General features: G+C 43.9%; 1 protein-coding gene across 1 annotated transcript; it reads right to left on the bottom strand.

The window, feature by feature from the left end:
• Window positions 1–1,513: 1,513 nt before the first annotated feature.
• TRIM42 (tripartite motif containing 42) lies at window positions 1,514–25,764 on the bottom strand. Its single transcript, XM_043595269.1, has 5 exons — window positions 25,239–25,764; window positions 20,754–21,451; window positions 14,031–14,854; window positions 10,835–11,059; window positions 1,514–1,765 (listed from the first exon to the last, which is right to left on the bottom strand). The coding sequence occupies exons 1-5, from the start codon at window positions 25,577–25,579 to the stop codon at window positions 1,679–1,681; spliced, it is 2,175 nt and encodes a 724-aa protein (XP_043451204.1). The 5' UTR covers window positions 25,580–25,764; the 3' UTR covers window positions 1,514–1,678.
• Window positions 25,765–25,805: the final 41 nt, after the last annotated feature.

Consider the following 25,805-nt stretch of genomic DNA (forward strand, 5'->3'; position numbering starts at 1 on the left):
GTATTTGCTTTTCTGTGTGTAGGTGTGATCATTGTAATGCAATATTCATACCACTCTGTTTTTTTAAGTTTAATTTCATTTTAGTTTATCAGTAGTAAAATCCCTGCTGGCATGTCATTTAATTTGCTCCCTGTGCTAATGATGATTCTGAAGCCTTTTACAGAAATGATTATATGGTAATACCAAATCTGATGGTGGATTCAAGCCATCATTTACAGTAATAGGATCATAACGAAGCTCCCTGGGGAATTTCTTCTTGTAATACTGTTATGGAGCGGGGCAGGAATCTGCTCGACTTTATCCTACATTATTAGAAGATCCTCACAGGGCACCTCTTGTGGGAAAGGGCCTTTTCTGCCTTTGATGCTGAGTCTCAGGGCAAAATAAAGGATTGCAAAGCAGTGGTCCTATGGGTGAAGCTAGATGGGATGGCCACACCTGTTTTATGGAACAGCTCATGAAAAGAATGGGATTAGAGAAGGTGGAGACCAGTGACTGCATGTGCCTTGCCACACCCACTCCCACTTCTGTGTGTAGACCCTCGTCATGCAGATTGATGTGGGGAGGTTCAGAGGAGGGTTATTCTATGTGCCTGCCTTCTAGCCATACTCTTTCCCTCCCCAGTACTGATGTGCAATGTGAGCCTCACCAAGCCAGGCACTGAGAACAGAATTAAGGAGGTCCCATCTCTGCCCTACAGACTGGGGACAAATGCAAGTGCCTGAGTTTCAAGGGCTGGAATAGATATCTCTGTGGGGGGATGAGAGTGGCGGAGGAGAATTTGTTTAGTGAGGATCCAGGGGAGGAAGGAGGTGTCATCCCTACCTAGAAAATCATCAAAGGCTTCCCAGAAATGGTTGAACTGGGTCTTTAAAGACTGGTGGTGTTTTACCAGCAGAAATGAGGTGGGGTTCAGGAGAAGGCCATTCTAGGCAGATAGGGCCTTGTCAGTCAAGAGACCCTGGGGGCCTCTTATTGTCTGAAGGGCCAGGGCAAGTTCTGACAGGCTGGAGCTGACTTGTGACTCTGCCATTCTTTCTTACCTTGCTTTCAAGGACCATAGAGGAGCCTCCAACCAAGCATTCTACTGTTCTTTGCTCTGGGGACCAGCAGAAGTATGGGGGGGAGGGAGTGCTCTCATTCTTTATGGGTCAGGGGCAAGCTTCAGAGCATGGGGAAAGTTATGGGAAGGCAAGTCCAGACTCCATAGTTAGGAAGAGCATTCTAACAATGTTGGCTGCTTATTGTTCAAATAGACAACAGGGTGAGGTAATGAGCTTTTCATCAATCATTGACTTGCTCAAACACTAAAATCTAGTTAGACTAGGGTCAGAATGTATACCCACAGGAACTGACTGCAAAAAGACCACCCCTTTTACCACCCCGAGACCATGTACACAACACCACGGAATTCTGAGCCAAGGGTTAGGCTCAGAGCTACTGGAGGCCTAGAGACTTGCAGACTGTTTTGCATCTTAGTTTCAAAGTAATCAGCAAACAGCAAGCCATGACATCAGGCATTTCCTTTTATTAGCTCTTAGAAGACTCAGAGGTCCTGGGAACATTGCCTACAGTGATAGCCTCACTGAAGCATGTGTTGAGAAAAATACGTATGTATGTGTGTATATATGTCTATCTGTGGTACATTGCTGAGGTTGCTTCCTGCTCTGCGAGGAGCTCAGAAGCGCTTCTGGAGGGCAGTCTGGATGTTCTTCAGCAGGCCCCACTTAGCTCGGTTCTTCCCACGCCCATCTGGGGTTACCACCTGCAATCAGAAGCAGAGAACCATGGCACCAGTCACAAGGGAAACAGCAGCTTCCAGGAGCTTGGCCACTGCTGTGCACCAGGCCCTACACACAACATCTCATTAAGTCTTCATGAAGCAGGTGCCACTGACCCCACTGTATGAGTGAGAGGAAACTGAGGCTCAGAAGGACTGGATAACTTCTCAATTTTCTAAAGTCACATACCTAATATGTGGTGAGACTGGGATTTCACAGACCAGGTTCCATTTCCTTAAAAGGCACCTCATTTAACTGCATGCTGTGACTCCAGGTGGGCTTCACCATAGAATAGCTCTCCAGGTGACCCCCAGCCCCTGGAGATTGCTTCTGTCGTAGCTCTTATCATTTGTAAATTCCATCAAATGTGTTTGACTCTTAACAGACTGAGCATTCTGACTGGGGTGTGGGGGAAGTGACCATCTTTCATCTCTGTAATCCCAACATTGGCTATGGTAAAGAGAAGCTTCTTAGAGAAGTGGATGAAAGGTGAATAGAACCACAATATGTATATCTGCCAGTTGCCTCCCTCTGATGGTTCACACTGTCTGTGATCGCAGTGAGTGGTCAGAACTACCTGGAAAGGGGAGACTGCACTGAGCAAGTTTCTTACAAGTCTAACCGACTCAGCTTTACACGTGGATCTCCCTGCTTTTCTTTGAAGGTGCTAGGTTTCTCCATGCCTCTGGTCTGGCAGCATTCCCGTTCCTTCCCTGTACACATTGACTGAAGAGGCGGTTAGGGAGTGAGGCTGAGATCCAGGAATGAGAGCCCACTGGATCAGTAGGCTCTGTCTAGATGAATCAGGACTCACAGGGCAGATGGGGTGGAGGTGTGGTTTGGGTGGCAAAGAGCGATGTTTGTACAGTGTCCCTATATACAAAGCTAGTAAGTCTTTATGTTACCCATTGCTGGATAAAAATTGAGATAACACAAAGAGACAGCCCTGGTAAGGGTAATAAAAATAGTGTTAAAGAAACACACTGAGAAATGGGGGTGGGTGATAATGAAGGAATAACAGTGTTGTGGCAGAGTTGGGAATTGACTCATACAACATAGGGGAGTTGAATTTTGTCATAGTCAGGGTCTCCAGAGACAAAGATCATGTGTGATGTGTGGATGGAGCAGTAAGGATTGGGGCGTGCCTATGAACAAGGGGATCATATGAAAAAGGACAAAAGAAACAGAGAACAGTCTATGAGATACTGAAGCAATTGAAATAATTGACATCCCCTTCCTTACCCAAAATGCTCAGATGGTTTTCCAAATGAATTCTAAGAAACTTTTAAGAAAAGTTTGTTCTAGAAAGCAGGAAAAGAGCAAAAGCTTCCTACCTCATTTTATTAAGCTAATAAGATATTGATTCTGGAGCCAGATAAAAACAATATAGGCAAGACATTATAGGGCTAGTTCACTTATGATCATAGATACAATAATCCAAAATAAAATATGAGCTGAGTAAAACCAAGTATATTAAATAATCACAGCATGATCACATGGGGTTAATTCCATGAATGCAAGTCAAGATTAACATCAGAAAATCAATGTAATTCATTTCATTAATGCCTAAAGGAGAAGAATCATATGATTGTCTCAAATAATACAAAAAAATTGCATAAGGTTGTACAAGCTCTCAGCAATTCAGAAGTGGAAGGAAATTTCCTTAACTCAATGAGAATTATACACCACAAAAACTAAATTAAAAATCATCATAACTCAATGGAGAAACATTAAGATTAGGAATAAGACAAGGATATCAAGTATTTCAGCCTCTATTTTCTGTAGGACTCATGGCCCTGGCCAAAGGTATAGGGAAAGAAAAGAAATAGAGGTTCAAGGATTGTAAGAAAGAGATATAACTATCATTATTCATAAATGATAGGACCATAGTCTGGAAAAGCAAGCAAAATCAACAGATAGACTCTCAGAATAATAAGAGAGTTTATCAGGATTTCTAGAATCAAGATTAACCTCCAAACACCAATGGCTTTTTTTCTAAACCAGCAATACATTAGAAAATATAATCAAATATAAGATAACATTCATAATACCTACAAAGTCTGTCAACTATGTGGTTAACCAGGAACATATAGTACCTCTATGAGAAGAATTTAAAAGCCCTAGTAAAGCACATTGAAGATGATTTAATAAATGTCAGACCTATTACAAAAATATCAAATGTCTCCACATTAACTTAGAGACTCAATGCTATCCTAATCAAATTCTATCTGGATTTTTTTTTTTTTTTTAGGAATTCAATTTACTCACTCCAAAATTTATATGAAGGAACAAATTCCTATGATTAGATAAATAAACCTTAAAATAGAAAGAAGGGTAATGGGTAGATTACCTTAGCAGTTCATCAAGACAAAGCAGAAAGCTAAGGTTAAACAATAAAACCAGTGTGGTATTGACGTAAAAACAGATAAATAGACCAACAGGAGACTATAGAGAGCTCAGAGACAACTTTTGAATATATGGCACTTTAATATAAGATCGCAGTGGCACATTTACCATATACTAATGGAAAAGACATTGCTTGGTAGATGCTATGGGAAAAACTGCCTCACTAGACGGTCAAAAATGTGCATCATTACCTGCCACTACACACAAAGGTGGGCTCTGGATGGATTAAAGTCCTAAGTTTGACAGGTAAAGTGAAAGTTAATAAAAGAATAATAAAAGAATATGAGGAAGATTATCTTTGTGAACTAAGCCTATGGAAGGACTTTCTTAAATAAAACTTCAAAAGGTCAAACCAGAAGAAAAAAACAATTGATGACTTCAGTCATATCAAAATGGAAGTTTTCTGTTGTTTCATGAAATACACTATGAACAAAGTTAATAGGCAAATGTCAGAACAGAGAAGATATTAGCAATGTCTAAAAGCATTATCTGGAATATTTAAGAACATACTGCAGATCATCTAGAAAAAGAACAAATGCAATAGAAAAATGGGTGAAAGATATTTAGCAGGCTATTTACAGAAGAGGAAATCCTGAAAACTAACAAGCATGTGAAATGAAATTTCAAACAGTAAGGAGATTATCACACTTTGTACCCATTGGATTAACAAAATAGTAGAAAGCTGGACCATGCCACATACAGGTGGGGCTTAGGCTATAGGGTCCCTCATTCATTCCTTATGGACACATTCATGCACACATTTAAATCAAGTATGCACATACTCTGTGATCCAGCAATTTCACTCATGGTATATTCTAATAAGGGCTGAATTATGTCCTCCCAAAATTCATATGTTGAAGTCCTACACCAACTACTTCAGAATGTGCCTGTATAGTTGACCATTGAACAATGCAGGGCTTAGGGGCACTGACCCCCATGCGGTCAAAGATCCATGTATAACTTTTGACTCCCCCAGAACTTAACTATTATTAGCCTACTGCTGACCAGAAGCCATACTGATGACTTGGTCAATTGGTCCATTAACATGGTCAATTAACATATTTTATGTATTTATTATATACTGTATTCTTACTATAAAGTAAGATAGTAAAATAAAATGTTATTAAGAAAATCATAAGGGGGCGCCTGGGTGGCGCAGTCGGTTAAGCGTCCGACTTCAGCCAGGTCACGATCTCGCGGTCCGTGAGTTCGAGCCCCGCCTCAGGCTCTGGGCTGATGGCTCAGAGCCTGGAGCCTGTTTCCGATTCTGTGTCTCCCTCTCTCTCTGCCCCTCCCCCGTTCATGCTCTGTCTCTCTCTGTCCCCAAAATAAATAAAAACGTTAAAAAAAAAAAAAAGAAAATCATAAGGAAGAGAAAATATAGTACTGTACTGTAAAAAGTCAGTGTATAAGTAAACCCACACAGTTCAAACCTATGTTGTTCAAGGGTCAACTGTATTTGGAGAGAGGCCCTTTAAAGAAGTGATTAAGTTAAAATGGGGTCATTAGGGAGGGCCCTAATCCAATCTGACTGGTGTCCTTATAAAAGGAGGAAATGTGGACACACAGAGACCTGCCAAAGGTGCACTGGCATAGAGAAAAGGCCATGTGAGGGACTCAGGGAAAAGGCAAGTGTCTCCAGCCAAGGAGAGAGGCCTCAGAAGAAACCAGACCTGCCAACATCATGATTTTGGACTTCTGGTTTCCAGAACTGTGAGAAAATAAATTTCTGTTGTGTAAGCCAGCCAACCTGTAGCATTTTAGTATGGCAGTCCTAGCAAACAAATACAATGTTCCAGAGAAATTCTCATACCCCTATCCTGCCCACAAAGTGCCACGAATGAGGCTGTTCACCGCATCATTACTGGAGATCATCTGGGTGTCTGTCTTGGCTAAGTGAACAGGTGAAATATGGTGCCCAAATGCACATTGTGAAAGATGAGGCCGCATTAGGAGTAAGGGACTAAATGTGTATAACTACATTGCTACAGCATAAAAAACACAGTGTTCTGGGAGAAAAGGTGAGAAACAAAGTAGGGTTAAGTAGCACAACACTATTTGTGCAAATTACCAGCACATTCAAAACAATACATACCATGTAAGAACTCATAAAAGCAATAAGATATACATGAAACGTATTAGAATGGATGTCTGGGAAGGAATGGCTGCAGAAGGGAATACATACATAGACAAGAAAAGGGCCTTGCATAGGCCATTGTTGAAAATGGACCATGAACTGAAGTGTATGATTAATTCAACCCTCTGTGTATGAAGTTAAAAGTAATAGGTCCAGCTTGATCTAAATTATCCTCACTCCAGGGTTCATGTCTTTCTGCAGAGCAAGTAGAGAGCAGGTGATAGGATTCTCTATTTGCATGAAGGATCAAGCAGCAATTTGGAAAAGAATAAATCTTAAGGAGATAGGGAGTGCAAACCATTTTTCTCTCATTTCAGGGCAGGGGGTGGCTGTGAGTATGTGGGTGGGTGAGGTAGGTTTGAGGCAGTTATTCTGAGTGTATGATAGTGTGGGACAGTGTTGGTCTCTCAGATTGCCCTGCAACCCCACCTCCTGAAGATGCATATCTCAGCCTGGACAGGAGGTCTGAAGTAGAGACAGAGGTAAAACCAGTAGGGGGATTTCATGAAACCCAGGTAAGATGCCCAGGAAGGTCAGGCAGCCTGGCTCTGTGCCTAGAGTTCCAGCCTGGGCAGGAAGGGGTCAGCACTGCAGAGACTGAGAGTAGTTGGCAGGGCTGTTTCCTGAGCACATGGGAGACACCAGAGGTGACCCCCAATACAGACTGGGGAGGAATTTGCGGGGATGAGTGGGGGCGGGAATGGGTGCATTTCCTGAAGAGGTAATCAGGAAAAGCCCAGAAAAGTAGCAGTTTGTGACTATTGTTAGGCCTGAATTTTTACCTCCAAATGTGATGTAGCTGGGGATATCTGGTTTATAGACTGCGGTAGGCAGAATTTTGGCCCCCAAAGATATCCACGTTGTGATCTTGGGAACATGTGGATGTGTTATGTGTCACAGTAAAGGGGAATTAAAGTTCCTAGTCAGCTGGCTTTAAGACAGAGATTATGCTGAATCATCAGGTTGGTCCAATGTTATCACAAGAGTCCTTCAAAGAAAGAGGGAGCCAGAAGAGAGCCAGAGAGATGAAGGTGTAAGAAGGACTCAACCTGATGTTGCTACCTTGGAAAATGCAGGAAGGGGCCATGAGCCCAGGAATGTGGGCTGCTGATAGCAGCTGGAGAAGGCAAGAAAATAAACTTTTCCGAGTCTTCAGAAGGAACACAGCCCTGCTCACACCTTGATTTTACTGGGTGACACCCATTTTGAAGTTCTGATCTCTAGAATTGTAAGATAATAAGTAAGTTTGTATTGCTTAAGCTGCTGATTTGTTATGGTGGCAATGGGAAACCAGTGCACAGATAGAAAGTTAGGTTTGTCATGGGAAGACTTCCTGGAAGTTAGCAGAGATTTGAAGTCAGAGGGAGACAAAGTAAGGAGGCTCTTTTCAGAAATGTAGATGGTGGTCAGGAGGTACCCTGCGGATTAGAGGAAGAACAGGAAGAGAAACTGAGGATAAAGGATATATGACTTGCCTAAAAACACATTTCTTCATTCCTTCAAAACTATCAGGCTCTTGGATGTAAGAGGCTCTTGGCTGAAGGTTGTGGGCCGAGAGGAGTGAGGAAGGCCAGCAAGGCACCTGTCCACCTTGGGCTTACAGCCTAGTGGAGTTGGGCCTTGGGCCATGGCACACCAGGTCAAGTCCAGTGCTCAATCTTGCCTCTCAGAAAAAAACTCCTGCTCTCACAGCTGTTGGCTTTGACAGTATTCTCCCAGAATGAGGTGCCAGGTCCCCAGGGTGGGGCCCACTGGCCCAGATTTAGCTGAATCTGACTGTGGTGCAGGAGAACAAAGAGCTCCAGCCTTGGATGAGAACTGAGTTCCCACTCAACTCTTTCTTCAGTTACATGAGAGCACTTTCCCTCTTGAGCCTAAGTTTCCTCATCTGTAAAATAGAGGCAATAATTCCCCACCTCCAGTGGTTGGCATGATCAGTGGTAACGAATACACGGTATCTGACAGGGAGTCGGCCTTCAATAAATGGGACCCTTAAAATGCATTCACGTTAATTTTCATGCTTTGTATATTATACTTCAAATAAAATCCCTTAAAAAATCAGCAAGTCACAGACTATGAAAATCAAATATGAAAGGTGTTATTTCGCTTCCTTTTCAAAAGTATGTATGATGGAAATATTGTATTTTGGATAAGAAATGATTCTGCTACCTCATTACAGCATTTTAAATGAAACCTTTCAGGAATACCTGCATAGGACCGATGCCAAAGGAAAAGTATTTCGATTTTATGGGAAAGAACTGAAGTCATTACTTTTATGAAGCTTTATAAATGTCATTCAAACACACCATCTTATTTTCATTTGCTATTGAAGCCTTTACTTATGCAAATCATGACAAATGTTAAGGAAACCAGTGTTTCCCCTAGAATGCTAATATAATCACAAAGAGGGAGGAAGAATTACTTCTGAAGGAAAAATCTATATTGCAGCTCTGCAAGTCAGATAAAAATGAAGCTTCCAGAAAACCTCATTAATTAGTGCTCTGCTCATTTAGAAATTGTGTTAAAAAGCAAAGAAACTGGAATGAGTTTCCTTCCCATATAGGGAGTACAAATTAATCGCATAAACACGATTTTAGGGGGAATGTTACTTCTTGACTGATTGCATAAAACACTTAGCTTTTGGGCATCTTATGGTACTTTGTAATTATTAATTTTATTCATCCATTTATTTCTTCACTCTTTAATTTAGACATTCATTCATATATTCATTTGTTTGATCACATTTTCAGTCATGTATTCATTCAATAACCATTAAGAACCTGTGATATGCACATTGCTGTGGTAAGCATTGTGGGAGAAAGAGAGATGAATTAGATGTGAAGTTTGTTCTCAGGGAGTTCAGAGCTTAAGAGGGAGGACAAAATATCTACTTAAGACGGGCCGACACACTTCAGTCTCTCCACTCCCTGTCCTTGTGCCTAGCATGTAAAAACGACAGGAGATACATTTAAAAATATTAGTAACAGCACTGAGTGCCTTTCATGGGCAAGGCATGTCTGAGGAATTTCTAAAAAATGAGAAGGCAGATGGAATTAGATGAAGGAAAAATCCATAGTCGAAAGGACATGCTGCAAAATATGGTAGCAGCTGTGGGTGTTCCATGCTTGGGAAAGAAGGGTGGCAACAAGAATTGGGCAATTGACAGGGTAGCTGGCTGGGGTAGAGTGAGAGGAGCAGGCAGGCCGACTTTCTCCTTCTGCCTCCTGCCCAGGTGAGTATCTGGCCTCCATGAGAGTGGGAAGGGGTTCATGTGGGTGCTGGCTCCAGAAGCAGTCCAGATGGACTAGAGAGCCTCTGTCTTCAGCTGATTTGCTACTGGTACAATGACCTACAGCATAATCCTGCCCCCACCCTACCTTGTGCTTCCCTCATCACTAGAAGTAGCAACCAATCAGATTCTCCTCTGCAAACATTTGTCCTGAGACAAAGGGAGGGTTGCTAGTTAGACTGTGTTGGTCACACAGAAGTTGGGCCAGGACAATCCAAAGCCACAAGCAAGCTGAATTTAGGGGAGGAAATACTACAAACTAGCTGAAAGTGGTGCAGATTCAGACAGAAGCAGACGTGGAAGTGTGGGCAGAGGGAGGACAGAGAGACAGAGACAGCGACAGAGAGATGGACAGAGGAAGGGAAAGAAACTGATGGCTTTCTAGTTCCCTTGAGGATTAGATGTTTGTCCTGGCTGGAAGTGGTCTCATGAGGCTCCTCTTTCTCTGTACCATACGTTTCCCTTTTCAAAAGCTGAAATGAATGAACTTACTGTCTTTCCTCTAAAAAATTCCTGATTAAGCCATAATCTACTGGTATCCCAAAGAACATCATTATGGTTCTACAGTACGATAGCCCTTGGTATTTTTCTTCCTTTTCTCCTTTGAGTATCAATAAAATTATACTCATGAACGTATATCCCCCAGAGATATAAAGAAGAGTCAGCTTCGAATCACAAAGAAAGATAGGAATAATCATGTCCCTTTTTCTGGGGGATACCATTCTGACATGCTCAGTGGTTACTCCTTGACTTTCAGATAAGCAACAAATAAAATATTGCATGGGACATACTTACATTAAAAATTATTTGTTGTATGTGTCTTCTATTTATGTCTGTTAAATCTGGCACCCTACGCTTGCTTTGAATCACCACTGGGATTAACAATGAACTCTTTTTTTGTCCTTCTCATACCACAATTATTTGTTTAATAGACCCTGAGCTCCTTGAAGGTAAGGATTATGCCTTATTTTCCTCAGAATCTCTACATCCTAACAGAATGCCTGGCCCAAATGCTTTTTGAATCAAACTGAACTAACAATTCTTAGGCCTCATTTGCCAAGTTGGTTGAGGCCAGCAGCCCTCTCTTTGACTCTGAGTTAACAAGTTTTCTGGGATTAGAGGGGGCAGTCACACTGTGGGTTCTGTGATCTTGTGATCATCCTGACAGAGCTGCATCCAGAGCTTACAAAGAAAGTCTGAGAAAAAAAATGTGCACAGTACCTTGCAGATGTCACTCCATTGTCCAGGACCATTATTGTTGATGGCTCTAACTTTAAACAGATACTCAGTGTTGGGGGTCAGGTTGTGCAGCTCCAGATTCTGCTGCATTATATCCCGAATTTGCCCACAGAGCTCTGTCTGTACATTGTTAGGAGGGGTAGTAACGAGTTCATAAAATTCCATCTCAAAAGAGTCCACGTCTTCTGTTGGGCATGTCCAATAAACCTGTGAAGCAATGAACATATGGGTGTGGTACTAATATACACCATTCAGTTTTCTTTCCCGTAAAGATTTGTGTCATTAACTATCAGTGGGGCGGATTTAAGCTGACCCCATCCCCTCTAGTTGCTGAGGACTTCAATGTGGACTATGTGCAGCAGTCTTGAAAGGCTACCTGATAAGACCTGACATGATGCTCATAATGCATTTCAAGAACAGAAGAATGCTCCTCTGGGTTCTGTTACCATCAGTCAACATGGCAGTGACCATTGTTCTCTTGACACCATTAACCAAGGTAGCTGCCATTTATTGAATACCTTCTATGCGTCAGATTCTGTGTCAGACATTGCCTAACTCACCTAGTCATCACAACTCCCTGGAAGGGAGATTTTATTATCCCATCTTACAGTTGAGGCTCAGAAAGGTTACATTTAGCAAATTCCAATAGAATCACAGACTACTAGACAATGAAAAGTGTATCTGTTCCAAGCCTGTATTTTACACATAAGGAAGTAGAGTACCAGAGAGGTGCAATGGCTTACCCAAGGCATGAAGAATATATATTCACACTCAAAACATAATATATCAGCTTTCAGAAAGAGATATATTAACAAATATCAATTAGCAGATTGTGTCTGGCACATAAATATTTTGAAATGATTATATTTCTAAACAGATACTGTATTCTTTAAGCTTTAACAAATTTAAATGTTATTATGTTTATAAAGTTAACTTAAAATTACTCCTAAGTGCATAAAGTTTTGTGAATTTATAATTAATTTATAGTTATTTTTATATATTTATACTTTTAAAACTTTTTATAAATTTGTATAACTTGTCAGTAAAAATTAACTTATTTTTTTTCTGAGTATCAAAACAAACATACTCATTATAAAAGACTTGGAAAATGCAGAAAAAATACAAGGGACAAAAATAAACATCACTTATAATCCCAAAATTCAGTTCAAAATTCATTTCCTTCCAATTTTAGAACATTCACAAATACAGAAATGCATACAGTTTGGATTATATTGCTTTGATTCCTTCTTCCTTTCATTTTTTATATTTTATACATTTCCCTATATTATTAAAAACTTAGTAAAGCACCATTTTAATAGCTGTCCCATAAGTGATTTAATCTTTCAGTAGTCGAACATTTAGGTTGTTTCTAATTTTACACTCCAATTAATAATGATGCAATGAGGACTTTGGGGGCATGAATCTTCACCTGAATTTTTAATCATTTCTCTGGGAAAGTTTTCTAGAAATAAAATTGAGTTTTTAGGAAAAAATCCTTAGGATTTTTAAGATACGTATTTGACAAGTTATAAGACTAACTTTGAGAATGTTTTCTATGCCAAAAGCCTAAAGTGGGCTATTAGTCAACCATCATTTGAGAGAGAAGTCAGCACAGATTTCATCTTCGGCATCACTAAACACTAGGATTCCTGTATGATTTCCATTCCATGATCCTAATAGGGATCACTGATATCTTCACATCAAATACCACTATTTGGCAGTAGATTTAGGTGTCCTCTCTTGACAGGCAATGACTTGACTTTCCTAGGCCCTTTTCTTGGGCTCTTGCAGGGACCACTAACCAGTGGCATGGGGTGACTGTTTTCCAAGCCCAATTATGGGGCAGACATCAGCAGAGCGAGAAACTGCCAATCTCCCAGGTCTAAGTTGCATGGAGAGACCTAATGCCATCACTGAGCTAATGTCACATACACTGGAGGCTTTGCTGATCTGGTATCATTTGGAAATGAAGGTTCGGTTACTCAGTTGTAGGTGTCTCTTATATGAAGGGTAGAGATACTTTGCTGTGTCTGATAGCCCATGGGAAGGTATATTCTACTTTTCAGAGTAAGGTCATTTTTGCTGTTGATTATAGACTCTAAAACATAGATTATGATGTCTCAGGAGAACAGCAAAGTAAAGCTTGGTCAGTGTCTGGCTTTCATTTTCTTGTTTTTAGACCCTTGATACTAAAGTGTGGTGTGCAGACTGGCAGCAATGGCAGCACCTGGAAGGTTGTTAGGAACAGAATTTCAGGGCCCCCTGAGACCCACTAAAACAGAATCTGCATTTTAACAAGACCTCCAGGTGCACATTAATGTTTGAGAACCAATGGTTTAGACTTCAAGGATGCTAAAAGTCTTTGGGAATGTTTTCAGATTATGAGGGCAAAAGATGGGCTCTGCCACATGAAAGCAGGCCATGGGCTGGCCTGGGAGATGTCCCTGTAGGGAACCCCAAGAGAGGCAAGTTATTCTCTAACAGGATCTCTAATTGCAAGTTAATCTTTTTCCTTCCTTGAACTTTAATAACACATTCTATAAACAGTTTGATTTAGGTTCAGCTGGATTTGAATGGAATGTTAAGGGAAAGGTTATTTGTCTGTGTTAGGTCAAGAGGGTCAAGGAGGAGTCATGTCTCCTGAAGTCAGATGATGGCAGTTGTAGAGGTCTGTGAGAGATCAACACTCCCTCCCTCTAAAACTGAATCTTATGAGATTAGAATTGTAATTCCATTGGGGATTATCCTTCTATTCTTTCCAAATCATAGAGAGTATGAATACTTTCTTTAGGAAAGGTAGCAATTTAGAGGAATCACTGCTGATAGATAATGGAGCCTATATTTCTAATTGGATTTTCTGTGTTCTCTCTACAATTACAGGCTTTGCCCCTGGGAAACATTACACCCTCCAAGCAGTCTCTTCACATTACTTTGGTTCCCAAATTGGGTTGCATTTGAAATGGGGTTGGGGCCTTCAGATAGATTTTTGACTATGAGTTAAATACATTATTTGGTTTAAGCCAATATTGTGCTACTTAAGATTTTAGGAATTTAGGAGCAGATTTGAGTGACTGAACCCCAGAGGTCAAAGAGGTAAGTGCAACCTTTTCTGACTACCCACCTCCATTCCATACCACCCATCCTCCTGCCTTCCTCATGGGCCCAGAGCCTTCCTTACCTTGGCAGCTCTAGGATACACCAGAGTCTGGTAGATGACAATTGGGCCTGGGGTCTTCACAGAATCATCATTGAATGAGTACCAGTTGTGGAAGCTGTTGCTGTTCTGCACAGGCTGGTTTTCTGCCCCTGCGCTCCAGTACATACAGAGGCCATCTGTGGGTTTGGCAGGTGTGGCTGACTGGGCTCGCCCATAGGCTTCCAGACCCATTTTGGCCTTCTCACCACTGGTGGTGTTGAAGGACAGCAAGGAGGAACTTCGCTGGTATATCTGCTGGTTGCCAAAGCTGTGAGTGCTGAAAGTGACCTTCCTGGAGATCATCATTTCTGAGTGCATGGGATAAGGGGAGGGCAGGGACTCCCCTGAGGAGCATACCTTCTTGGGCCCTGTGGGGAAGAGCTGGTGGATGGCATTGGAGAGCTCAGCGAAGTCCAAGGGCATGCAGTGCAAGGAGTGTAGCCGGAGTTGTGGGTCAGGCCTAAAAGTGCTCTGGATGCCATCCTCGATCTGGTCCACCAGAATTTTGGCCGACTGCAGGAATGCCACCTGGCCTGTCTCCTTCAGTGCTTCCTTGGAATAGGCGATCAGACCATCCATTTCGTTCACTTTCATGGTTGTGACGTACACGTATTTTTCAATCTCCTTCTGCCTGGACACCTCTAGATTCTCTATCTGCTCCATGATGTACTTCTCCTTCTCCTGTAGAATGTTGCGCAGCTTGAGAAATCCATTTCTAATCTCTTTTCGCTTCATCTCCTTGTCCGCTTTAAAGCTATTTTTTAAAATGTTGAACTCCATTAGGTCGTTATCAATCTCATAGCGGACTGCAAAACAACCAGGTTAGTTACTTTCGTTAAAATTTTCATCTCCCCAGGTGTCAAAGCTGACTGCAGGGAATTCCCTCAGATTCCATGAAAGTGGGTGGAGAGGGAGGGAGGGCAGTTGTAGTTGAACTGCAATAGGCCTGAACAGGTTTATGAGATGCATCTGGCCTCCCTCAGGATCCCTCCCCCCACCACTGCCTCCTTGTCTAATACTTCCCTCAGGAATCCCAGCCTTTCTTTCCTTGGCATAGTTATAGCTATAGTAATCCCTGCGGCTCTGGGTTGGAATTGAAAGTTCAAGGCCACCCTTGATATGAGTTTCAGACATCACGTGTCAGCATGTTGGACTTGAGAAGAGGTGATGTCTCAAAGTGACTGGTTTTCCCTGTGTGAAAGCTAAGCTTCTGCAGGGGCAAGAGAAAGAACTAAATTTCTGATGACTTCTTCTAAATGCTGCCTTGCCTCATTCACCAAAACCCAGCCCTAGACAACAGTAGGAAATCAGCTGGGCTTCCTCTCTTGCCTTTTCCTCATTTCTTTCTAAAAAAGAGTCTGCTATTGCACTTCAAAGAGAACCCAGTTTGTTCTGGATCCTCTTACATGGTTTTTGGATTTTAAGTTCACTCAGTCATTCAACAAACATTTACTGGATACCTATGTCACATGCCTTCCAAGGTACTAGGGATACAGATATGAATATGAGAGGGCACCGATGCTCAAGACACTCATAAACCCAAGGATACTATAGTGTAGAGGATGCTATGATTGAGAGTACGTGGTACATCTCTCTGAAATGAGTACCTTTGTTGGCTTTACAGTGATTTAGGCATCAGGCAGTGACAGTGATGTGAAGACATGTCAACCTTCTGTGGCCTAGTCTAAAGGTAAGGTCCTCCCTTGATAGGCCAACTTTGTAGTGAATTGATGGGCTATAATCCTCATCAGATTTTACTCAGGAGTAGGCGTGCCCAAGATTTTTTGGTACTTTGTTCTTAACATATTCCCAGGTGCACAGTCAGCTGGACCTTTGTGGGTTGTGGCCATTTTAACAATGATGTGCATTTGAGTAAGAGAAACCCAGGAGTCCTGTCAGACCATGAGAACAGGGAGCATGGCTCTCTTAGTTATCACTATGACTAGGGTGTGTAGAAGGGCTTGAAAGGTATTTATTGAGTGAAAGCCATTCTGTCCTGTTTTCTGACATCATTGGGGTAAGTGTTACTCTCCGGCCTATTTTGTGAAGCCGCTATTTCCTCTGCCGACCTCCTCCCTCAGGCTGGCACAGAAGGGATGAGGAAGCAATGCGGACAGGGGCTGAACAGGAAACTATCAGGGTGATTGCAGAGGAGCTGAGAAATGCTTCCTGCCCTCCCCAGTGCAAGCGCTACTGTGGCTTATGGCAGCTGAAATTCCACTTTGTTCATTAATTTCTTTGACTATTCAATAGTTATTCACTGCCAAAGAATCTTGCATAGGAAATTCCTTGCTTCATTAGAGATTAATTAAGTTTATGTAAAGTCCCGAGAGGTAGCATAAAAATTCCTTAGGTGAGGGGGAAAGAGGCAGCACCACGAGAAAAGAAAGAGGAAGCCAGAAGCACCCCTCCTCCCATCTTAGAAATATGGCAGCTTTGCAAGAGCTGGTCCTAGAGCAAAGTTAAGTCCATATCTCTCTCAGGAAATACACTAAAAGTAGCTATTATTTATTAAATATTATGGGCCAGATCTATATAATTCACATATTATGGATCATATCTCTCTATTACAATATATTACATATATCTTCCTATGAGGAAGATATTGTTCCTATTGATAGATAAGGAAACTAAGGCTCAGGGAGATTAAGTTACTGTCCAGTGTCACACAGCAAGTATATGGGAGAAACCAAGGCCTGTCTCTAATTCTATTTATCTGAGTCCAAAGCCTATGTTCTTAATTGTTCCAGTCATGGTTCTCAGTCGTCTGTGAGCACCAGAATCTTCTGGGAGAACTTTAAAGAAAACTCTCCTCTTGGCCTCACTTGCTGAGATTATGAATTGGCCTGAGTTGGGGCTCAGGAATCCAGGTGAGGCAGTTAGCAGCTGCCGGGAATCTTCTGGGGATCTTGTTAAAAGTGCAGATTCCCACAAAATCGGTATGGGTGAGGCCTGAGGTTCTGCATGCCTACCGGGCTCCTGGATGGTGTCATTGCTGCTGGCCCTAGTTAGTAAAGCTCTCCAGGGGGTTCCAGTGTGCACCTGGGGGTCGACACCACAGCTTCAATCGACCCAAACTAGGTCTTTCCTCCAGGACCCAGAGTTTCTCAGTGTATTGTCAGATCACCTGATTTTGAAGTACTTGAAGATTTATTTAAAATGTAGATTTATGGCACCTTCCCCCAAAATAAGTTGAGTCCTTAAAAGCAAGTTTGAACTCTGGTTAAAAAAATTTGAGGGGTGGAGGCACCTTTCAGTCAGTTCAGAGTCTGACTTCAGCTCAGGTCATGATCTCATGATGTGTGAGTTCGAGTCCTGCATTGGACTCTGTGCTGACAGCTCAGAGCCTGGATCCTGCTTTGGAATCTGTGCATCCCTCTTTCTCTGCCCTCCCTCCCCCACCCCCCGGCCCCCGCTCATGCTCTGTTTCTCTCCCTCTCTATCTCAAAAATAAATAAACATTAAAAAAATTTTTTTTAAATTAAAAAAATTTGAGGGGTGGGGGAGGGGGTTCCCTCAGAAAGGATAGACAGGGTAAATTCTCTACCTACATATAAATGGATATTCCATACGAGGGAAACAAAAGCAAAAATGAACTATTGGGACCTCATCAAAATAAAAATGTTCTGCACAGCAAAGGAAATAATCAGCAAAACTAAAGGCAACTGACAGAATTTGCAAATTACATATCAGATAAAGGGTTAGTATCCAAAATCTATAAAGAACTTACCAACTCAACACCCAAAGAACAAATAATCCAGCGAAGAAATGGGCAAAAGACATGAACAGACAGTTCTCCAAAGAAGACATCCAGATGGCCAACAGACACATGAAAAAATGCTTCACTTCACTCATCATCAGGGAAATACAAATCAAAACCACAATGAGATACCACCTCACACCTGTCAGAATGGCTAACATTAACAACTCAGGCAACAATAGATGTTGGCAAGGATGCAGATAAAGAGGATCTCTTTTGCGCTGCTGGTGGCAATGAAAGCTGGTGCTGCCACTCTGGAAAACAGTATGGAGGTTCTTCAAAAAATAAAAAATAGAACTACCTAAGGACGCAGTAATTGCACTACTAGGTATTTATCCAAGGGATACAGGTATGCTGTTTCGAAGGGACACATGCACCCCCATGTTTATAGCAGCACTATCTACAATAGCCAAAGTATGGAGAGAGCCCACATGCCCACTGATGGATGAATGGATAAAGAAGATGTGGTATATATGTACACAATGGAGTGTTACTTGGCAATCAAAAAGAATGAAATCTTGCCATTTGCAACTATGTGGATGGAACTAGAGGGTATTATGCTAAGCGAAATTAGTCAGAGAAAGACAAACATCATATAACTTCACTCATATGAGGACTTTAAGACACAGAACAGATGAACATAAGGGAAATGAAGCAAAAATAATATAAAAACAGGGAGGGGGACAAAACAGAAGAGACTCTTAAATATGGAGAACAAACAGAGGGTTACTGGAGGTGTTGGGGGGGGATGGGCTAAATGGGTAAGGGCATTAAGGAATCTACTCCTGGGGCGCCTGGGTGGCGCAGTCGGTTGAGCGTCCGACTTCAGCCAGGTCACGATCTCGCGGTCCGGGAGTTCGAGCCCCATGTCGGGCTCTGGGCTGATGGCTCAGAGCCTGGAACCTGTTTCTGATTCTGTGTCTCCCTCTCTCTCTGCCCCTCCCCCGTTCATGCTCTGTCTCTCTCTGTCCCAAAAATAAATAAACGTTGAAAAAAAAAATTAAAAAAAAAAAAAAGGAATCTACTCCTGAAATCATTGTTACACTATATGCTAACTAATTTGGATGTAAATTTAAATAAATAAATAAATAAATAAATAAATAAATAAATAAATAAATAAATGGATATGCCATGAAGGTGACCCCTGTGTCCTTCCAATTGCTGGGCTCTTTGGAATTTGAACTGATGTCCCCTCATATTGAATTGAATTTCATTGTCTGGCTTCTAGGTGCTCTGGACTCTGAGAAAACTATCCTAGGTTTCTCCTGTGTTAAAGGCTCAGGCCTCTTATAGTTGCATGGGGGGCACAGCAGACTATAGGCAGCAACCCCTTCCCATGCTGAGGCCCCAGAGAATGCAGCTGAGCCCAGGCAGTGAGTCCACCTTAAGAAACCCTCTGGGAACCAGTGGGACTACCCATTTGCTTGGTAATGTGGCTCCTATAGAGTTTCTTTAATATAGAGACTTCCCTGATGGTGGTTCCAAAACAGAATAAATATCAATCGACAAACAATGTTTCCTAGTATAAGTAATTGAGAAATGAAGGTATTCCTGAAACACCCATGCTGGTGAGAGGTCCTAGGTGACAGAGTTAGCAAAGTCCATCTCTGACCCATCTCTACATCCAATAGGACCTTTATGTGCAGCTCAGAGAAAAACTCTCCCACTCATATGTTCAGGCATATTTACACATGGACACAAAGGGAAAGGGCTGGGGTGATCCGGGGCACTTTGGTCACTTGATGCAGGCCAGTCCTTAAGGAAATGAGATAGACCACAGATTGTGAGGGTGGTAGTGGTGGTGGTGGTTTCTGTTGTGTTCCAGTCCTCCAGTCTTTAGATTCTGGTTGCTGTTTAGCACAGAGAAGGTTGTCAAAGGAATGTTATGGATTTAACATGGATGTTGGAGTCAGATAGATTGGGTCTGCCATTTACAAGTTGCCTTGTGCCAGTGAATTCGTGGAATCCCCATTGTCTTATTCATGGAGGGAATTTCAGTTCCTGTACTGCAGGAGGAGTGAGGAGACCAGGCATACTTCTTCTAAAGGGCCTGGGCAAAGTAGGCCTCTATTCAAGGAAGCTATTCCCAGGGGCTAAGAGCCCTAAAAGGATGCCGGAGATCCTCATGTCTAATCAAGTGGATCCACACCCAGAAATTATGAGGCTCTTGACTGAACCCTGCAAGATATTGTTGTACTGGGTTCCAGCATGGAAACTAGGCTCAGTTTCCCTTAACCAAAATGTACTATTTTATAGGTAACCAATATAAAATAACCTTGAGCAGGCATGCAGAGGAAAAACCAGCCGTTGACCAGAATGTTATTGGCTATTTCTGAGTTTTTCTGTTATTATGTGTTTGTTACCAGTTTGTTTACTTTGGTGTTTGCAAGTTTTGGGGAAAACGCTGTCGGGGAAAATTTTAAATTGAAATAATTCTCAACATCGATTTAATTTTTTCCCTCTGGAAATTGGGAAAACACCGAAGATACTCAACTTTTGTGACAAAACCCTTCAGAAAGGCTCACAGAACTTCAGGATACTGGAAGATGAAACTCATCATTTTCCAAAGGAGGAAATGAGGCCCAAGGTCATGAAGATTATAACCAAGATTATAGAATCTTTCTGCACGGATTATGTGCCAGATACTTTTTTGCCTGCTTCACATAGAATAACCCATTTAATCCTCACAATCACCCAGCGGAGTTACTACCGCTATGCCCATTTTATAGGTGAGAAAGCCAAGGCCCAGGGAGGTTAGGAGGCTGGTGATGGTTGCCCGGCGTGCACACCAGGCCAGTGCCTGGCAGCCTGGCTCAGTGTTTCCCAGTGCTTGGACTGGCCCACCAGGTGGGGGAGGCTCTCACCAAGCAGACTGCCTGGAGCCGTTCTCCCCATCAGTACCTGAACTAGGGGTGACTGTGCAGGGGAGGGGAGGGGACCAGGACCTGCTTTGAACTTGGCGATGGCGCTGAAGAGGGCGGCCGCCCTCTCGGAGCAGGCGTCGATGAGGTTGACGGTGTCGTGGCCGTTGTGGAATGCCGTCTTGCAGAAGGTGCAGAGCAGCTGGTTGTCCTGGCTGCAGTACTCGACGATGCGGCTGGACGGGTGGTGGATGCAGATCTTCTCGTCCTGGTCCTCGGAGCTGGTGTCCACGAAGACGTGGTCCTGCATGGCCACGTCCGAGTGGAAGGCCTTGAGGCAGTCATTGCAGAGGTTGAGGCGGCACGTGATGCAGCGCTTGTAGGCGATGCGCCGACTGCGGCACACCTGGCAAAGGGTGGGCCCGGTGGAGCGGTCGAAGCGCCACTTGAGGTAGCCGTGCTGCTGCATGTAGCGCTTGGTGAGGCGCCCGCGCAGGTAGTTCTCCGGCAGCTGCATCTTGTGGCTGTAGGGCATGCAGTGCGAGCGGCTGCACACGGGGCAGACGAGGATGAAGAAGTTCTCGGTGACCTCGGCGTGCTTCTGCAGCTGCCGCAGGCACTTCTCGCACAGGCTGTGGTTGCAGGGCAGCATGAACGAGTGCAGGTGCAGCCGGTTACACAGGGGGCACGAGAGATGGTGCACCAGGTTGCTGTTGGCGGGCATCGTCTTCACCTCATCGACCTGGGTGTCGCTGCTGCCGATGCGCAGCGCGGTCTTGGAGCTGGAAGGAGGAGCGGACACGGGAGGACTTCAGGAGGCCGGCTCCAGAGCTCACCCCATTTCTGGCCTCTGGAAGAACTGGGGGTCACTGCCAGGCAGGCCAGTGTGATGGTGGGGAGCACAGGCTCTGTGCCAGGGCACTGGGGTTCTAAGCCTGCCTCCAACATCCTTTAGCTGGGTGACCTCAGGGCAGTTAATTGACCTCTCTCTGCCTTTTGCCTCGTTATAAAATTGGTAGTCACATTATAGTTTCTTGAGGGGACTAAAACTACATTTAATACCTACAAAGCTTGACTGAGAGCAGTCCCGGGAACACAGTAAATGCTGAACGACTGCACATTGTGAATTTTGAAGACGAGAAAGCAGGACAGACTGGTCTGGCACCATCAGTGGGGCCTCAGTGCTCTGTTGCCCATCAGAATACCAACACCCGACAAAGCCATTCTGGGACTGTGATGGAGCAAAACAGAAATAAGACCACTTCCTCCTGTTTGAACGCAGGCAAGACAAGAACATCGTCCAAACCACAAAACGACCAGATCTCGCCTATCCTGGTTCATGGGAGCGACTGCTGCTTTTTCACCGATTGCAGCATTCGGTGCCCTGTGACCTTCCCATCTTGTAAACCAGATTTTTATTAAGATACCTGATAGGAGATTTACCCCCACTTCCTCACCTGAAATGAGCCTAAATTTCATAATAACTTGCAGATGCCTTCTTACCGAGACACCTTACTCTTAACCATGGTGTATGTTCTCACTTGGTGCAGTGACTCAGTAAATCCAATCTTGTCCACCTACAAGCATGTTCTTGCTTGGCAGGCATTGGCATCATCAGTATTACAGTATATAGGGTAGAACACAGAAGAGGATGGGTAAAGTGTCCTCAGGACACCAGGAGGTCAGTCCCTTGAACTAAGCCTAGAGCCAGCAGACCGACAGGTAAGAGTTAAGGGTCTAGGCTCTAGGGACAGATTGTTCATGGTGGAATGTACCCCTTTAGAGCTGCACCTTTGAGACGAATTTCTTAATCCCTCCCATTCTCACTTTTCTCATCTGTAATCCAATGGTCAAAGCTAACGATACTATTTCCTTCATGAGAATTTTACAAAGTCTACATGAGGTAATCCATGATAAAGTGACTAACTGCTGATACATAGTAAGGACTCAATAAATGTGGCCTCGGCAATTAGTCCCCTCTGGTACTGGCCAGTTAATGTCCACAGTAGAGGAAAAGAGTGGTCACGTCCATGAGAAGTATATGGTTCTGTTATTTGTGTGTGTGTGTGTGTGTGTGTGTGTGTGTGTGTGTGTGTTGATTATTTGTCTGAGGTGGATTTCATGTATTTAATTGTAGGAACCATGGATGAGGTAAAAGCATACTTGTAAAATTCAAATGCATATTTTAAGAAGCTACAATCAGGGCAAAAGCAGTTTATGAAAATAAATGAATTAGCTGTGGGGATGGAGGTAAACAGATATACAATTTGTGATTGATCCTGTCTCTTATCTTCTGTTCACATTAGTGATATTTGGGTGTTGATCTTGACATTGTGGCTGTATTTTCTTCTGCTTCTGACTTGTTGAGGTTCCTGTATGCTCCTATCTCCTTCCCCATGGACCTATGTCTCAGAGCCCAGACAGTCAAAGGTGTTGCCAAAGCATACTGAATGGGAATGGCCCTGTGGTGGCAGAGAATGCCTTTTGTGGCACTCAGGCTCCTGAAAAGTTCATCCCTTAAGGATTTGGATGCTGGGTCCTAGGCCTGCTGGCCTCGATGTTCTCAGCCCATTCCCTCTCTGCTTTCTCAGTCTCCTGCCTGGGCCTTCAAGGGGTCACTGGAGCGACAGTGAGTTGTACACGTGATAGCTGGATGAACCTCTTTAGTTCGAGAAGGTAGGACTCTGAGAATCATGGTGTAATATAAAAAGGGAGATGGCATGGTGTAATATAAAGCGGGAGGGAAGGTGACATTGGTAGAAGAAACAGCAGGGCTGAAAGGCAGCCCAGGGAGTTTGGGTGGAGGTCAAAAAGGAAGTGGGAAAGAAATGAGAAAGTCAGAAAGAGATGCTTGAGACCAGAGTGGGCTGGATGAGCAAGGTGTTGAGCAGGAAGTGGTGATGAGGAGCAGGGGGAGGCAGGGATTCAGAAACCAGGAGAGAGGCCAGATGGAAGACAAGCCTCAGTGTTCCCACTGCCCACCTCCTGACACTTGCAATAGCATCTCTGACTATCCTCTGAAAGCCTCAGGCTTGGACCCGGGCATTCAGTGGCTGTGGCTCCATGCCCAAACAGCCACCAGACCCAGCAGCCTTGCCTTCTTGCTGAGATATCTGGCCTCTCCTCCTCTGCACACACCCTCCCTTCAATTCAGGCCTGTTCCCCAGCACCTGGGTTCTCACTGTGTCACCCGGAAGGTCTCCTGGCTTCCCTCTGATCCCTCCAGGCCATCTGCATTTTAGTATCACTTGGGGTGGCTTTTACAATTCTGATGTCCAGGTGATCCCCCAGACCAATGAAATCAGAATGTCTGGCAGTGAGGACCTTTGTAAAGACTCCCAGGTGATTCCTGTAAAGCAAAGTTTGGGAGTTAACTGACCTAAGGTATCTTCCCACAACACCAATGTCATCCCTCCTCCGTTGAACTGTGGCCAGTGACTCTCCATGGCTGATATGCAGGAAATGGGGTATTGAGTCAGGAGAGAGGAATGTGGATGCTACTTTCTGCACCTGAGAACCTCTGGACTTGCATCCAGAACCCCTGGATCCTCTACTCATGCAAACACCACAAGAGCTCCCTGAATGGAGAGTAGTGTCTGTTAAGCATCTCCTAAGTGCTAAACTGCAAGATGGATCATATCCTTCTCCTGAATTCACTGAAACTTTACTCACAGAATTGTTTTTCCAGCCTGAAAGGCTTCAAACCTGCGTCTCATTTTTCTGCCTCTCCAAAAGCTCTCCTCTTATGGTTCTGAGCTGTGATCTTTCCTTCTCTAAGAAGTCTGCCCTTGCTACTCCAAACTCCCCTCACATGTGACATAAAAGGACTGCCTTGGTCAGAGCAGGAAGAGAATATGCAATTGCTTGTCACAGAGCATTCATGCCCCACGTGAGTAACTGAGACCCTGAGATGCATGACTTCCAGGTGGGAAGAATGAGAAGGCTGGCAGGAGTTGGTCCGGGGTACTTATAAAGAACATAGGGGTCGAAAGTGGCCTGTGGAAGTTACTACTTTTCCAATAAGTGTTGAAGGTATCAAAAGTTCAGAGGAGGAAGAGAAAGGGCAACTTATATTTTTAAATCCTGTAACAGATTACAAGGTGCATACGTTAATCCCCAAACCCACCGAATCACAACAGATCCTATACTCTCCATTTTGCAGTGCAACATTTTTAAGTTAAGACACAGATTCCGGGTTCAAAATCTGGCTGCGTCTTACTAGCTGTGTGATCCTGGGCAACTTCACCTTCCAAAGGCTCCGTTTCCTCGTTGGTGTGGTGGGCGTGCTGTGAGGGTTGCTGGGGGGCACACAGTGCCTGGCAAGTGGCTTACACGCTGAGTATTAGCCACTACTATTTAGTGCAGGTGAGAGAGCCCAGTGCCTATTCACACAGCTGGTGGGGCGTGGATGTGGGACTCAGGACTAGATGTGGTCACTGGCTGTTTAGGACAGGCTTAATTGCTACAAAGTTCTTGGCCTCCTTTTTTCCGAGGGAGAAAGGGACTTGGGGCGGGGGTACGTATGGAGCCCACAGCTGGCAAGGGCCCCGTCGGGCGCCCGGCACTTACGAGGTACGGATGCTCCTGAGGCGGCCCTTGTGGAACGTGATGGTGGCATTGCGGCAGCAGCGGCTCTCGTAGTAGTAGCACTGGAGGTTGCTGCTGGTCGTGCAGCAGCACTTGCAGTTGGGGTCATTGGCCCAGGAGCAGCAGCACCAGTGGCAGTTGGGGTTCTCAGAGCAGGTGCAGTGGCAGCACTGGCAATTGCGCTCATCTTTGTAAGGGCAGGGGAAGCAGGTGCAGTTCCGCTCTGAGGTGAAGAGGAACTTGCAGCACAGACAGGAGCATAGTTGAGGACAACATCTCTGCCATGTACAACATGGAGAGCAAACACACATGGCAGTCTCCATGGCGCCTACATGATGGCTACCGGCTGCCCAGAGCTCTTGACGCCTTCTCTACCAGAATCCTGTGGGCTCCCAGGCAGGAGTCCCTCCTCCCTCTGATGAGGTCCTCAACTTGGAGATTGCAAGAGGTTGGCTGTCGTGAGACTTTTACAGGCGGCGTCCCTACTAGGAAGCTCCTGGGTTGGCATTTACCTATATCAGCCTGAGGCCATTTGCTTATGTCACAATC

Source organism: Prionailurus bengalensis, chromosome C2 (genome assembly GCF_016509475.1).
Source record: "Prionailurus bengalensis isolate Pbe53 chromosome C2, Fcat_Pben_1.1_paternal_pri, whole genome shotgun sequence".
Classification (NCBI taxonomy): Eukaryota; Metazoa; Chordata; class Mammalia; order Carnivora; family Felidae; genus Prionailurus; species Prionailurus bengalensis.

Bases quoted from the DNA above. Each gene is read 5' to 3' on its own strand.
- TRIM42 (XM_043595269.1), bottom strand. From the start codon at position 25,579: ATGGAGACTGCCATGTGTGTTTGCTCTCCATGTTGTACATGGCAGAGA. The intron at 21,452-25,238 runs GTAAGTGCCGGG...TCCTCCTTCCAG, and splicing joins CTCAGGAGCATCCGTACCTC to CTCCAAGACCGCGCTGCGCA. The intron at 1,766-10,834 runs GTACTGTGCACA...TTCTGATTGCAG, and splicing joins AATGGAGTGACATCTGCAAG to GTGGTAACCCCAGATGGGCG.